The 14,939-nt window shown below is 41.8% G+C and overlaps 3 protein-coding genes across 3 annotated transcripts in view; 2 read left to right on the top strand and 1 right to left on the bottom strand.

The window, feature by feature from the left end:
• The first annotated feature begins 180 nt into the window (after positions 1 to 180).
• On the top strand, positions 181 to 4,696 carry cldn18 (claudin 18). Its single transcript, XM_040022179.1, has 5 exons — positions 181 to 731; positions 2,146 to 2,310; positions 3,759 to 3,897; positions 4,002 to 4,115; positions 4,281 to 4,696. Exons 1-5 carry the CDS (start codon positions 512 to 514, stop codon positions 4,375 to 4,377), a joined length of 735 nt encoding a protein of 244 aa, XP_039878113.1. The 5' UTR covers positions 181 to 511; the 3' UTR covers positions 4,378 to 4,696.
• A 750-nt stretch (positions 4,697 to 5,446) lies between these two features.
• On the bottom strand, positions 5,447 to 13,403 carry selenof (selenoprotein F). Its single transcript, XM_040022183.1, has 5 exons — positions 13,280 to 13,403; positions 10,629 to 10,796; positions 7,158 to 7,221; positions 6,704 to 6,753; positions 5,447 to 6,584 (listed from the first exon to the last, which is right to left on the bottom strand). Exons 1-5 carry the CDS (start codon positions 13,325 to 13,327, stop codon positions 6,453 to 6,455), a joined length of 462 nt encoding a protein of 153 aa, XP_039878117.1. The 5' UTR covers positions 13,328 to 13,403; the 3' UTR covers positions 5,447 to 6,452.
• A 269-nt stretch (positions 13,404 to 13,672) lies between these two features.
• hs2st1a (heparan sulfate 2-O-sulfotransferase 1a) overlaps positions 13,673 to 14,939 on the top strand; it is a 30,632-nt gene continuing 29,365 nt past the window's right edge. Inside the window, exon 1 of the mRNA XM_040022177.1 lies at positions 13,673 to 14,287. Within this exon, the coding sequence (XP_039878111.1) occupies positions 14,164 to 14,287 (124 nt within the window). The 5' untranslated portion in view covers positions 13,673 to 14,163. The remainder of the gene's footprint in view (positions 14,288 to 14,939) is intronic.

Genomic DNA, 14,939 nt, shown 5'->3' with positions numbered 1-14,939 from the left:
GAGAGCCTGCAATCTTCTTAAACTTCTTAAGTCCTCCTGTGTAGCTGATGGTGATCTTTGGCCACCCTGATCGGTTCCCGCTCACCTGTGTGTATCTGTACCTTGTTTTTCCAGACTTTTTTCTAGTGTGAGGGAGTTACTAACGACTCTAGACTGACAAACAGTTTGTAATTCGCAGGAATAGTAGCGTTCTTTCTCGTATTTACATTAAAACACTCATAGAGGTGTCAGGTGTTCCTATCGCCACTGCGTTCACACCACTTGGTAGCCCAACCCATGCTGCCGTATCACCCAGGGGTAACACCCAGTCTCCTCCACCCACCACACTACCGCCATGACTACAAAGCACCTCTTTGCACATTTTGATTCTCTGCATCACACGGCACACCTGTGACACCTTAATCTACACTCAGTTGTATGTCCAGCTATACTTTAAGTAGTATCTATTAATCTACACACACACTGCATCTCCGAGGTGTATATTTTCCAGCTTCCGAACCACCACGCAACGATGGCGCCTTCAATTCTGCAAAATGGTGGATTCATCTTGGGTCTCATCGGTGCAGCTGCCCTCATTGCGGCCACAGCCATGAACAACTGGAGCGTGAAGGACAGGCAGGAGCAGGTTGTGACCTCCGTTTATACCTACAAGGGTCTGTGGCAAGACTGTGAGACGACCTCCGCCGGACTCACAGAGTGCCGCCCGCTCTACGGCCTTCTGGGTTACTCAGGTATGGCGAGGCTCTCTCAAGCCTTAATTTTCACATACTATCTGGTGACTGACTGTTTGCTTTCAAATTAGTCTAAATCATTGTTGTCTTAAACACTGAACATATTCGGGCTGGGAATTATTTTTCCCTCACTGACCAGGCCACAGCCGCAGGAGTTTTTCTTAACAAGGAAATGAACACTCTTCCGTCTCTGCTCTAAAAGGAGATGTTACATTTTCACTGATCATAGAAGCAATTCTGTAATTTGGTTATTTTAAAATGTCTTGAGTGCTCAGGAGACGTTCAGGACAAGGCCGTATGTCGAGATCCAACATATGCTTCCTCTCAAATGTCCCAGGAGGAGGTTGTTTCACATCAACATTTCGGCCATGATGAAACATGTAAAAGCAACAGCATTGGAAAAAGATCGCTTCCCTCTCTGCGTCTCTTTCATTCAACAAATTTGTAAAAAAACAAAACAAAACAAACAACAACTGTAAAATAATGAAGTGAACAACATTGGCTGATTATCATCCTCACTTAGAAACCTCCCTGAACTCTTTACAAAGTAAAATGTAATTATTAGGTTGAAGAACTTGTAGGGAAAAAAATATGTTTTGCACTTCGGAAACTCATTTTGGTCAACATAAAAACTTGATAAACCTGACTCACAGGTATATTATCATGTCTGTAAAAACTTATTTTTTACATTTGTTTGAAATTTTCTTTTAACAAAGACCCTGAATATTAAAATAAAAAATACACATATGGATAAACAAACAAATAATGATCATTTTAAAAAGCAAATACAAACTGGAAACCAACTAAAACTGAAGCGAGGACAAAAATGAAAAATAAAAAAGGAAAAGTGCTGAGAAGTGAAATGCCCCACTGGTAATAATAGGGTGAAAACCTCACCATGTTCATCAGCCATGAACCTGAGTTTTTAAATGTGTCTGTAGAAGTTTTGGACTGTCGTGTAGGATGTAGATACGTTTCAAACTAAGTAAAGAGGAAGTTAAGACAAAACAAAAAAAGTGTCACCGAAAGAGATCAACCCTTGGTTTTTGTGAGGGTTGGGCCCGCACCTATTAGTGTTTGCATTAGCATTTCTATCATAAAGGCCAGGCCGAGACTCGGTTATCAGAAAGCAGAACAAACAACAAGCAAAGGCACCTCCCAACAGCACATCTACTGTAAGAGAACACACTTCAAATCTTTAGACACATTGTATTTGAATGGTAAATAAATGGCCTGTATTTAGAATTAGTCATTTCAGTATAAAAGCCTACCTGTCAGATAGAAGCCTTGAGTGTTTTTTGTGAAGCCATCTACAGTTTTTGACATAATAAGACTTGAACTGAACTCATCAGTGGTCTTAGGTTGACTAGAGTCAATGTAACGCGCTAAGGCCTCCGTGTTTTCTGTCCACCAGGTACCTTCCAGGCGGTGCGAGCTCTGATGATAGTGGGTGTGGTGCTGAGCGTGCTCGGGATGCTGATATCAGTCTTTTCCCTGAGCTGCCTCACAATGAACAAGATGGCAGACAGCGCAAAGGCTAAGATGAGCCTCACTGCTAGCATCATGTTCGTCATCGCAGGTCATTATTTACCTCTGTGAAGTTCAAATGAAGCTTTTTCTCTACTTTCTAGTACAAACTAAACTGAATTGTTTTTGTTTTTCTGTTTCTTTTTTTTTTGGGGGGGGGGGGGGGGGGGTCTATTATTGGACAGCCCCAGAGTATCTTTGTATGACCAATGGTTCAAAATCATCTTTTTTTTTTAAATCTTGCACACCTGATTGGATGCCCCTCACAAACAGGCAGGTGGGCGGGGCCTCTGTGCTGAAAGTCATACAATTAGGGACATCCGTTGTGACCTGGTGTCATTAAAATCAGTGAATGTTTCTCCTAAACTTTGTCGAAATATCCCATTTTTGTTTTTTAATACAGTAACCTTAACAGGATTGTCAGGGTTACAGGCCCCTCAAAGAATGCAAATGGCTTAAAATCATTGTTACAGAAAACTATTTTGACATAGAAGTAATTGCAACTTGAAGCTGAGCCTGGCCTGAACAGGTAAAAAGGTCAAACGGAGCTCTTTCATATGAGATAACTTGTACGAACCACCCTTGAAGTTTACCCAAATTACATTTTTTCATTTGGTTTCAGTTTTCAATAGAGTTTAAATGGTTTTTGTTATTGATTTTTTTCAACCATGAAATATTCATGTGGTGTATTTATGAAGTTATGAGTGCTCAAATATACTGAAAAAATTTATGCTACCTAAAAAGAGCCAAGTTCTACCCACCCTTACATACTTTGAGGGCCTGTAACTGGAACAATATGTGAACTGAAGTTAAAATTTTGTACACTTTCATTAGATTATGTTAAAGTTACGGGACCACCAAATGTAGCAGATTCTGAATGGGTCAGTTGTAAACTTTCCTCAGACCTGGCTGATTTTATATAAAACCATCCACTGACACCATACTGAGCTACACTGTAAGAGTAAGTAAAATACTTGCAGCAGTGTTGCCAGCAAGTTGCTGTAACATTTAAAGCAACCATGCTGTAATTTATTTAACATTTGTACAGGACAATGCTGCACAAATGTTGTGATGCTTTAATTTTACTGAGGTTCTTTCACACTAATGTAATCTTGTTGTATTTACTTTAATTTGTACAGTTTCTATGATAATTTCTTTCATGAAACTGCAGTATTTGCAAAGAAGTATTGCCATTCATCATATCCAGGAGATAACTTTAACTGCAGGAAGTATTCTTAAAGTTCTAGCTAACTGCATCTGACATCTGAAATTTACAGCACAGACTGTATATTTGATTTAATGGTCAAATAAACTGATATGGGCTCCCAGAATGCAGTTTGGATCAGTCTGGGCCCACAGGAATTATTTGCACCTCATTAGTTAAAACACCTCGTGTTTAATATGAGCATCCACTGCAGTCATTATAGCAGTATTTGACCAAGCTGAGAGTGTGGCAGAGGTAAATAAATCACTGAGCTCCTGTTTTTCTCCTTCTCTCAGGTGTGTGTGGCATTGCAGGAGCTTCTGTGTATGCCAATCAAATTGTGGAAAGTTTCAGGACGTCCACCTACACCAGCTACACACAAGAAATGATGGGAGAGGGGATGAACATGGGAATGGGCGGAGTAGGAATAACCACGTATGATGCTGTTTTGCTTGCATGTAATTATTTCTCCAAATAATTCCTATAGTGTGTGTGCAATGTAATGTTTTTTGTTTTCTGCTTCTTCTTTTTTTTACCAGTTACACATTTGGCCCAGCACTGTTCGTTGGCTGGATCGGCGGGGGCGTCCTGCTCATTGGTGGCATCCTGAAGTCTCTCGCTTTCAGAGAGATGATAAAAGATGAGAAACCACGGTAAGTCCCCTCATAGACGTACAACGCCAGAAACTAATGAGAGCGCAAACCTTTTAAAAATGCAAAGATTGTTTTTAAATTACTTTCTGCTGCAGTTTTATCTGGACATTTACAAGAGAAACATTTTCACAACAGATTTTTTCCTGCCATTTGTTTGTTTTGCAGTTACCCAGGGGTTGTGTACAAACCTCAGTCCAACAACAAAACTGAAGTGATGGACCGCCGCTCAGAGGGAGGCAAGAAAGAGCACCAGTATGTGTAACCTCAGCCCCAGCGTAAACACGTGTAGTGACTTTACTATAGAAATGTGTTTCCAGCTTTACACGTTCAGTTTGCCTTATAAGGGGATTTATTTTCATTTGCTTCATATACGCATTCAATTGTGCATTCTTATTTTCTGATAATAGAAGTTAGTGTCTCACGTCTGTCCAGCTGCAGGTGCAAGGAAAGAGTTTTTGGCTATATTATTATTTTTATTTTTTTACATGGACATAACAGTGGTTATGTGATGCTCAGATGCTGCATGTAACTGAAGCTTCTTTTTTTACTTGAGTTTTGTGTAATCATTATCTGTCTGAAAATAAAACAGTGATTCCTAAAATATGTACACCAAGTGCTTGTGGTCGCTCCAAGCATTTACCGACTATACATGCAGGTATTTAAAGTATGACGTATGTATAGAAACTTTTACTAATGCTGTATATTTTGCAGATAAGTCCAAGGAACAGGTAGACCTGGTAAAATCAGGCCACTGTATCACTGTTTCCTAAACAAATGTATTGTTGTAAAGGGAGATCTGTAATAAGGTCAGGCAAGTTTAAAGCTGACACAAGCAACCAGGCAGATATCTTGGAGCTCATTTTAACAGCGCTTAGAAGCTTACTGCACCTGGACTCAGGCTGTCTGAAATCCACCTACATTGTGCTGGTGCCCCATCTTCAACTGGTTCTGCTGTAAAAACCATCAGACAGCTGGATCCAGTCCAGTATCCAGAGCTTTAATGGCTCTGTAACTGTATCTTTATTTTTGGTGTTGACATGGAAACATCTCTACTGAAACCCAAACTAGCAGCTGAAAAAAAAAAGTTTTTACAGTTTTATAATAACAAAAAAGGCCATTCAATAAGAACAAAATTTGTAAAGATAAAATAAATTTTTAAAAATGGCAATGCATCACAGGACTGATGTGATGTCATAAACAACCACTAGATGTCAGTAAAGTCATACCTATGAATCTAAAACCTGCACACACAGTACAGTCAGATGTTTGGTGACTACAAATGACTTAGCATGGAAATGTCTAATGGAAAGGACACAGCATGGAGAGAAAAATCATCAGTGACTCTGTTTATTGTTGCATATTTCGACCCATCACCTGGACATAAAAAGCTTTCCAAAAACAAATGCAGTTTCTCTTCAAAGCAGATGGTGCAGAAAAACACAAATTTACATCAGATCTCACATCCCAAAACTGGTTTCCTGCGAGCTCTTCACTAACGTGTGCCTCTGCAAAGACATCTGCATTTGGAGAGGACCTAGAATTTGTTCACTCCGACTACAAATGCGATCAGTCGCAATGTTGAGCATTATTCAAAAAAAAAAAAAAAAATTAAAAATGATACAAGAATATCAAACAGACGGGAACAGGAAGTCCCACATACAGACAATACAGTTCATTATGTCCAAGGTCGTTTCAAACCTAAATGTGTGATCAGTACTTAATGAGTAAAACTGAACTGAAGCTCACATTATCCTGTTTAACACTCTCACGTGAGCAGTTTGGTGAAATCCAGATGACTCGTGATTTTCAGATACAAAAAAAACAAAAAACAAACAGTCGTACAGATCAGAGATTCAGAAACCATCTATCAAGGCCAAGTTGTGTACAAATTGGTAAATAACTAAGACATCTCAGTTCACACAAAATACAAATCATATCTGCTCACTTGCGTCTAGTAATCCCCAACCACGGCGAGAGATTCTGATGAATTTTTCATGTCTCCTGAGTTTTTCTGCCACGAGCTAATAAAACAGAGCTGAACTAGATTTCATTTGTGGTGACTAAAACGTGGGAAATCAGATTAACAGCTGCAACAGTTCACCTATTATAGCAGCAGCCTGATCACAGACGAGTTACGGATGGCTATTTGTACGAATGTGTCGGAGCACCACAAACAAAATCCCTCTCACCTGAAGGTGGAGGCACAGACCTCACAGAGAAACTATCTGCACAGCTAGAGTCAACTACAAGCAGTGAATAAATCATTATTTGTAATCTGGGGAAACTGAGTCTTCCAAATTATAAAAACACAAAAACAAAAAAAAATAAAACTCGTGTCTATATTCGGTCCAACTTTTCGCTCAGGAACTCCTCCACGCTGTCTGTGTTCCACTTGAGGATGCTGAGTTCTTCAGCAATGTTCCCGTTGTCATCCAAAAGCTTTAGTACAGGATCTGAGCCTCTGACGTACTGCGGGGAGAAGAACGAGAAAGGCTCATTTGATCAGCATAATCTGGTTTACATCTCCTGAGAATAATTACTGTGGCAAACAATGCTGGTACATTAGCAACACGATTCATCGTGGCTACCTTGATCTGAAGACCCTTGAACATCTTTGGCTTCTCACTCCTAACAAAAGCTGATGAGAAAAAGAGACAAATGAGTCAGTTAACTCTTTATATTTTAGCTCAGAGGTTTGGAATGAGTGACCACTGCAAAACATCCCCGAAATAGATTTTTAACAGCAGAAGAGACTGTTGTAAACACAGGAGGGACACAGCTGAAGCAAGCATATGGCACAAGTGGGGCTCCAGACGTCTACACCGCTGCAACCTGACACCAGGTTTAACCACACGTCTCCATGTGGGAGAGACAAAGGATAAACAAATGCTTCAAAAGGCTGTTTGAAAACAGTCCTGCTGGCTTTTTAGTGCTGTTGTCCCTCCCACTGATTAAAACACAGACTCACACAACGGAGGAAGATCAGTTTCAGTTAAAGCTGTTGTTCCAAAAAAAGTAATGATGCCCCAACTGAGGACTCACCTTGGACTTGAGGGAACCTCCCCAGTTTTCATCCACACACCTCGAGGATGGCTCCAGCGTAGAGCTGCACAGAGAGAAACACAACGTGAGGCAGTCCGAGAGATTTCCTCCCAACACATAAACGCCTGCACACAGTCTGAGAAGACCGAAGCTCCGCTGGGGATGGACTGTCTGCCCGAAGGAGTAATTTGATTCAGGCAGACTGATTCATAAATGTGTCCGGGCGACTCCTTGGGGGTCATTAAGCTGTGAGCCTGTGCATATGGAGTGGGGCTGATGGATGGCGGTTTGTGCAGGGCTCACTTGTAATCAAACCTCCGGCACCAACACACAATAAGTTAGAGGAAATTAGAGTGTCACAGCAGTATTTCAAGGCCACGCTCTGCGTGTTGTTTTCAAGGAGGAGAGTGGTAAATGGCCTGGTTGGCCGGTTCGCACAGCAAATTAAATTACGCATGCAAGGCTAAGATCCTCTCCTGTTCTCTCCCAGTCCTCCTCTGTGTGTCTGTAAACCATCGGCACAGCTTAAATTAAATTTCCAAGCTTTTCATTTTACCACACATGGCAGATCAGAAGATCGGTGGAAAGTCACGACTCGGTTGGGAGCGGGAAACTAATGATGGATTGCTTTATCCAGACCTACTGCAGCACTTTAACATTTCAAAGTGTTGTTAATTAACTACTCACCCCCTCTATCAGTGATTTCAAAGCTAAAAATGAATAAATAAATAAAGAATCAGACTTTAAAAGCTTAACTTTACCTCTGGCATGTCTTAATCTAATGGCTATCCTGTCAAAATAAGCTGACTTAGATGTCAGCTTTGATAGATCAATATAAATCATCTCATCTGAACAGATTACATTAGAAGTTTACAGGAAATATACAGCCAACGTATAATCCATATTTTCCACGATGATCAGGACCGTTCCTGATTCTAACACTTCTTTTTGAGTAATCAGTTAGTCGCTGATCTCAGAACATTTTGCCGTTTGTCCAGCAAAGAAAAGCTTTTTTGTGGGGGCCCCAAACACTACGTAACCAGCCAACAGGAATCTTGTTCAAAAATCAGCCAATGTATTGTAAAGTATGATTTTTAATGAAGAAAACAGCTAAAATAGCTTGTTTCAGACCGATGATGATCTGAGGGGCTGCAGGGAGGCTCAGTAAAATACACTTCTCAAGAAAACTAAAGCTAAAAGTTGAAAACATCAGATCTGAATGAGAAAACAAATACTGCTGGATATGGACTGGCTAATGTGTTTGTTTTCATTTCCATCAAATGCAGCAATCAGAGGGCTAGATTCAAAGACACCCCAAAAATCTAACTGAAACTATGATGTGGCACTTCCTAATGAGACAATAGATGGTGTCCTGGGGAATCTCTTCCAAGATCTGGACCAGGGCATCAAAGAGCTCCTGGGCAGTCTGAGGAGCAACTTAGTGGTGTCAGACCAAAACAAAACGTCCAAGAGGTGTTTTGGTGGATTTAGGTCGGGCGAGTGTGGGGCTGATCAGTGGTATCAGTTCGTTCATCTTCCAGGAACTGCCTGCATACTTTCCCCACATGAGGTCAGGCACTGTCATGCATTAGGAGTAATCCAGGACCCACTGTACCCACGTAAGCTCTGACAACGAGCACAAGGATTTCATCCAAATACCTAATGGCAGTCAGGGTGCTGTTGCCCGTCTCCATGGATTTACCTCCCCAGACCCTCACTGACCCACCACCAAATTTTCTCCACGGCTTCTCCAGATCCTTCCAGGTCTTTCACATGTGCTCTGGGTGAACCTGCTCTCATCTGTGAAAAGCACCGGGCACCAGTGCCAGTTCTGGTACTCTATGGCAAATCCCAATTTGACTACACAGCCTCATGAAGTCTGTTTCTAGTTGTTTGACTCTAGAGGTCATTTTGGAGCTTTGGCAGTGCTTATCCTGTTCCTCCTTGCCCAAAGAAGCAGACTGCTGTCCTGCTGCTGGGGTAAGGACTTTAACCGTCCTGTCCAGCCCTCCTAGAGTAACTGCCTGTCTCTTAATTTCATTAACACCAAAGCAGCTGAAACTGATTAACAACCCCCTCAGCAACTTAACAGCAGATCAATATCCCGGAAGTTTAACTGACTTGATGCTATACAGGGATTTAAAAAAAATGTTCCTTTACTTTTTTGAGCAGTATATAAATGAGGATTATTTTGAAATGAGAATTTCCTAAAGGTGGTCTAGTGTAGTTTAATAATAAATCGAGCTGGAAACGAGCACAAGTCCACTTTAAAGTCAAGAAACTAAGGCCTCCGGTGTTACCATCATCAATTGTGCACCACAGAGGTCTGAGACACTCTCATAAAGGTTTAGCTGTTCTACAGAGATGTAATACATCATTCACACCCAGAGGAGCTGAAGTGCTGCTGCACCCAGGTGGTCTGCAGAGAAGAGCACATTCGAAGATGAGTAAGCGAAATGCCCTCCGTGCTCAGTGAATCTTACTAATCGACCAGGCTGTGCAGCAAGCCATTTGTCCGAAGGCTTTAACAATACGACGCTGATGGCAATTGAGATGCTGAAAGGAATTCTTAAAGCAGATAATTGTCGCCGTCTGAGGATAAAAATGTGCTTAGTGACGCCGTCGTTTCCATCGGAGACCTCTGAGTGCAGCGAGAGATGGGCAACTGCTCTTCTAAGTGACATTTTCACTCCAACGCCGAAGAGGAGTAATCTCTGCTCTAAGTGTCTGTCTGAAACACAGTTATCATCAAGAGGTGTAATGAGGTGTGTGCTGCACATTTCCAAGGTGCTGTTGCTAGGATACCGCACACACACACACACACGCACGCACTGGGGGCCCTGCTTAATCAGGGAAAAATTACATTGTTTTTCCACCATCACTTAAGTCAGTGTTTATCTGCCAGAGCACAGCAGAGAGTCCTCCCAAGCAAACTGTAATATCCGGGGCAGCGAGCATACAGTAACTTGCCCTCCCTGCTTACAGACAGGGTAACACCTGACACGCCGACCCCGAGCTGAGGTTAAGGAGCCTCGACTTTGAACATCTGAGAAAGATTGAGACGGACAGCTACTAACAAGCTGTGTGTGGCACAGCTGCAAACAGTGTCAACCGGAAGGCTGGATAAAGCTCGGCTGTTTTTAGTAGCAGTTCGAGTGTTGAGGGGACATGACCCTGTCAGTAAACGTGACACATTTCGACAGAGGTCCTGTAAACCCTTCTGCAAATAACTGAGGAACTAAACAAAATGTCTTCTTTAAAACTAAGCATTCATTCATAGCTCAAGACCCCCACAGTTAAGAAACATGAATTTTTAATGTCACTATATGCTCTTTATTTAACCTTAGTTGTGGTTACACTTCATCTACTCCGATTGAATCTCCTTGTATCACACTGCACGCTGTGCCTTAATCTAGACAGGCAGTTGCTTTCTGTCGACCTGATCCGTGAGCCCTTCGTTTTTCTCTTTACCTTGCGCCCGTCCATCTGGGCCTCCTGCTGGCAGCACTGCCGACAATTAGGCTGGAGCTTGGCGAGGCTGAACTCCCCGAGCAGGTCACAGGAACTGCACAGCAGGTTGCTGGAGAAACCCAGCTCCCTGCAAGCCTCAGACGAAAGGTCGGCACCGTATGCCGACAGCTGAAGGGAGGTAAAAGGACAAAGATAAAGGGAGGAAGAAACAAATGTTTTCATAAAGGACAGAAGTGTTAGGTTCCAACGGCACAACTACAACTAAAAAGTTCAAATTAGCAACAATTAAGTACTTTGTCATATAATATTTTAGAGTACTAGGACAGTTATGCCATCTCAAAACAAATTTAGATATCAATGTAACTGGAAAATATATTATTAATTATTATTCTAGGCAAAGCTGAATTATATTATTGAGTAAAACCAAAGTATATACTTCACCAATTATAATTTGTAGCTTTTATCCAAAGTACAATCTAAATGAGTACCTCAAATGGTATTAATACTACTGTCACTCAAGGAACATTGAGTTATCTGTGTAATATTTGTATAGTGAAACACATTAACACGCTACAGTTCTGTACAGGTTATACAAAATATACACTTAACAGTCACTACAATGTGTGTACAATGCGTACACACTAAAAATCTAATAAAACAAGTACACAAGACTGTTTGCAGAATAAAAACCAGGGTACAAAGCAAGAACAAATGGGTTTTTAAAAGTGTTTGAAAATGATAGGAAGAGCAGGCAGCTCTTTTGTGAAAAGGTAAGTTGTTAGAAAGATTAGGAACCAACAGTGAAAAGGTTCTATCGCCTCTGCTTTTAAACCTGGATCTAGAAATATCCAAGAGCAGATGGTTTGTAGACTTCAGTGCTCTGATAGAAGTGTAGGGTCTCAAAAGTTCACTTAAGTGGGCGTCAGACCATTGAGACTCTTAAAAACGAGTAATAAAATCTTAAACTGAATCCTGAAATGGACTGGAAACTCTGCTAGAAACTCTTATACCCCGCTGTCAGCTCCTACGTAGTGCAAAATTATGTCACATGATTTTTGCCCCATGCTATATTTCTGTGTGTCTCCTTAACGTGACAGAGAGTACCACCTAACCTGACAGTGTGTGTGGCACTTTCAAGCTCAGGCTTCACACTGCTCCAAACACTCAGTTTGTTTGGTTTTTTCTCCATTATTGGCTCGGTATGCTGTCATAAAGCGAGGATGCCCTAACATGGTCGTCTCAGGCAAGCAGCTCTGGCTACGAGCACAGCAGCTCACCTACCAGCTGATTAAACATTTTGTTTATGAGGGGCAGCCAATCAGAAGAAAGCTAGCTTAAAGGACGGGCTTTTATCATCAAAGGATGAACTGGGGTTTCCACCAAGCCCCCAGTATAAGATAAAATAAGAATCATTTTAAACTGTAAATGATGCATATTTACTCTAACAGAAACAAACATAAAATCACGCATTTCATACGCCAGATCCCTTTGAACGAGATTCCCAAAGATCCTAACACACCAGTTTAAAACACATAACAATAATCTGAAGTAGCAAAAGTCTTCTGCGTGGAAGATTTCAGGGTTAGATTGCTTAAATCAGCCTGTGAATAACAGACCACCGGGCTGCTGTTTGTTAATCAACTTTGTCAGCTTTCCTTGAAGACGCCCCCGGCAGGAAAACGTGATTCGCTTTCGCATCAGTGTCCTCTTACATTCGACCACCCCACAAACACTTTCATATTTGGGTCGAGGAAGATCTCATTCTGATGATTGTCTCCCTTTAACTTTAGCATGAAAGGTTATCTTCTAAATAAACTACAAGATTTTAAACTGTTGTAGTACAAACAATTGTGATTTCCAATGATTCTGTGTGTGTTTTTATGTCAAAGGCTTTTGCTTATATTATTCAATAGATTGTAGTCAACAGGGTTTATGAAGGAAGTTCTATATAAAATGACCTGTTCCACAAGCATCTTTATGACCCGGCTTTATTGTACCCACTCTATGATCTACATTATAAACAATCCAGTCATTTTTAATATCGTTATAGAAATATGATGCTATATTTCTTGCTATTTGTGCTGCCATCTTGGCTACATCTCACTCTCTACAAAGAAAAAGACAGCTAATGTCAATGAAGCTTTTTTTAACCCAAATAAATAAAGGGCACATAAAAACTTGCAGATTCTACCTTGTGACAGAAATATTCCTTGTAGCTCAAAACGACTGGATATCATTTATAAGATGTATGTTTGATAGAAAATAAATCATTTACAACAGTTGAAATACTACCAATCACTTTTCAGCACGGCACCGGCACTGAGAAGCGCTCAGGTACAGTAAATTTAGTACACCGGAAGTCTTCTCTTTGTCATCGACTTTCTCCTAAAAATACACAAGACTCGAAAAAGTAACTACATAATAAGTAGCAAAAATCTAACAAGCACATTATAAAGGTATCACTTCCCCCGGGACTCGGTGCAGTTTTCAGGATAAGCCACGTCAGTTTGAAGCTCCGGGTGCAGCAGGATGTGACTCATTAAAAGCTGAACCTAAAGATCGCCAGCAAACAGCCCCGCAGCCGCTCACACTCACTGTAAGCAGCTGTGACAGCGGCCAGCGCTGCCATTTCTCACAGTTAATAAACTCACCGTCTGTAACAGCGACAGGAGCCACAGGAGATACACCTCTCCCGACATTTTGGAGCCTGCTTTGTTAGCGAAAACTACTATTAGGACCTCTTTATTCCACTGAAGGCCGGTCCGTGGTCGCGCCTGTCCGATAAACGTTAGTGATAATCATTTCTGACTTTTATTTATCATTTTTAACCTTTAATGATAAAATACATACAAAAAGCTTAGAAAGCATATTGTGTAAATATTTGAAGTAAAAATAATATTTCTTTTTAATTTTATGCTTTTTTGTATTTTGGCATAAACCAAGCCAGCCTAAAGAAATTCTTTCTCGCCTCGGTCATTTCATGGTTGCTAATGGAAGTGCGACCCCTGGTGTCCAATTCTGGGTCCCACAACGGAAAACGGTCCAATCCGAGAGGAAAAGGCAGAGAGAGTCGACGAATGGGAGATCTCTGCTGTGTGGTGGACTGTTAATACACCCAATGGCCTGAGTGGTAGTAACAGTGTGTCCGTGGTGCGGCTGTGAACACACTGGATGGGACGGGACAGCTCTGTGTGGGGGACGCAGGCGACAGCGGCTGGTACCATCGCGAACAAATCCCGGAGGGACAAATACGTACTCTGGAGAAATCTCTAAGGCTCCACGACCCCTCCTCCCGCTCTGCCGAGATTTAACAGAATGAAATAACCAAGCCGAGTTTGAACACGTCGCGTTTGAGGTAACCACAGGATCTGAACGCTGGGAGATATCCACACACACGGAGGGGGAGAGAGAGAGGGCCATGCACACACTCTCAGCCGCTTTGTAACCACCATCGTCGCTGCTGTGTGTGTGTTTTCGGTGTCTCCTCCTCTTCCTCTGAGCATGGACTGACCATCATCTCTCTCTGGATGATTTGATGGGGCTGCTCAGAGTCATGATGCCGCCCAAGTTGCAGCTTCTGGCGCTGCTGGCGTTCGCAGTGGCCATGTTCTTCCTGGAGAACCAGATCCAGAAGCTGGAGGAGTCCCGGGGAAAGCTCGGTAAGTTTACGGGGCCCTCCGAGCCTCTGATCCCGTCCTGTCAGGGACCACTACAGGCTTGTGTGTGAGAGTGAGGTCCCTGTATAGATGTGGGCATCACCATTGTTTTGCATTTGGGTCAATCAGAGCTTCCAGCACATATGCTTCACATGGTCCAGACAAAGGTTCACAGTCAGGACGTGTTTTCGTATCTGGGAGCTGTCCTGCTGAACTTTGCATGACTGTGAGGCAAAAATATTGAACAACTCTGAGTATGTGCAGTAAAAGCAGTGCATGCAAATTGAGTCAACTTCTCATCTCATTTTATGCAGTGCAGTGTGAGACAGAAGACTGGGGCGCTTTTTGTCCCTGACTTGATGCATAATGGTGTTTACACAGTATTGTTTTCATTGGAGGTTAACCTGACAGGTATTCTCTGCGCTTATGATTTGGCCTTTCCATTGTTAGAGTTGATGCAAGTGATGAAAATTGACCTTCAGAGTTTTCAGAAGTCCAGGTAGAGATCCAAGATTCCTCACTTAAAAAAAAAAAAAAAAAAAAAAATCAAACACAGATAATCAGAGATTTCTTCTCCCTGGGAAATGACTTATATGTGTAAATCCCCCAGCTCTCTGTCAGAGGAATCATCAGCTAATTTAGAAAGATGTGACCG

Source organism: Simochromis diagramma, unplaced genomic scaffold, assembly GCF_900408965.1.
Source record: "Simochromis diagramma unplaced genomic scaffold, fSimDia1.1 OVJJ01000205.1, whole genome shotgun sequence".
NCBI lineage: Eukaryota > Metazoa > Chordata > Actinopteri > Cichliformes > Cichlidae > Simochromis > Simochromis diagramma.
This window is presented reverse-complemented; position numbering and strand designations above follow the sequence as displayed.

Excerpts from the sequence above, each read along its gene's own strand:
- cldn18 (XM_040022179.1), top strand. The coding sequence starts at position 512 with ATGGCGCCTTCAATTCTGCAAAATGGTGGATTCATCTTGGGTCTCATC. Across the intron at positions 732-2,145 it reads CGGCCTTCTGGGTTACTCAG|GTACCTTCCAGGCGGTGCGA; the intron begins GTATGGCGAGGC and ends TCTGTCCACCAG. Across the intron at positions 2,311-3,758 it reads CATCATGTTCGTCATCGCAG|GTGTGTGTGGCATTGCAGGA; the intron begins GTCATTATTTAC and ends TCCTTCTCTCAG.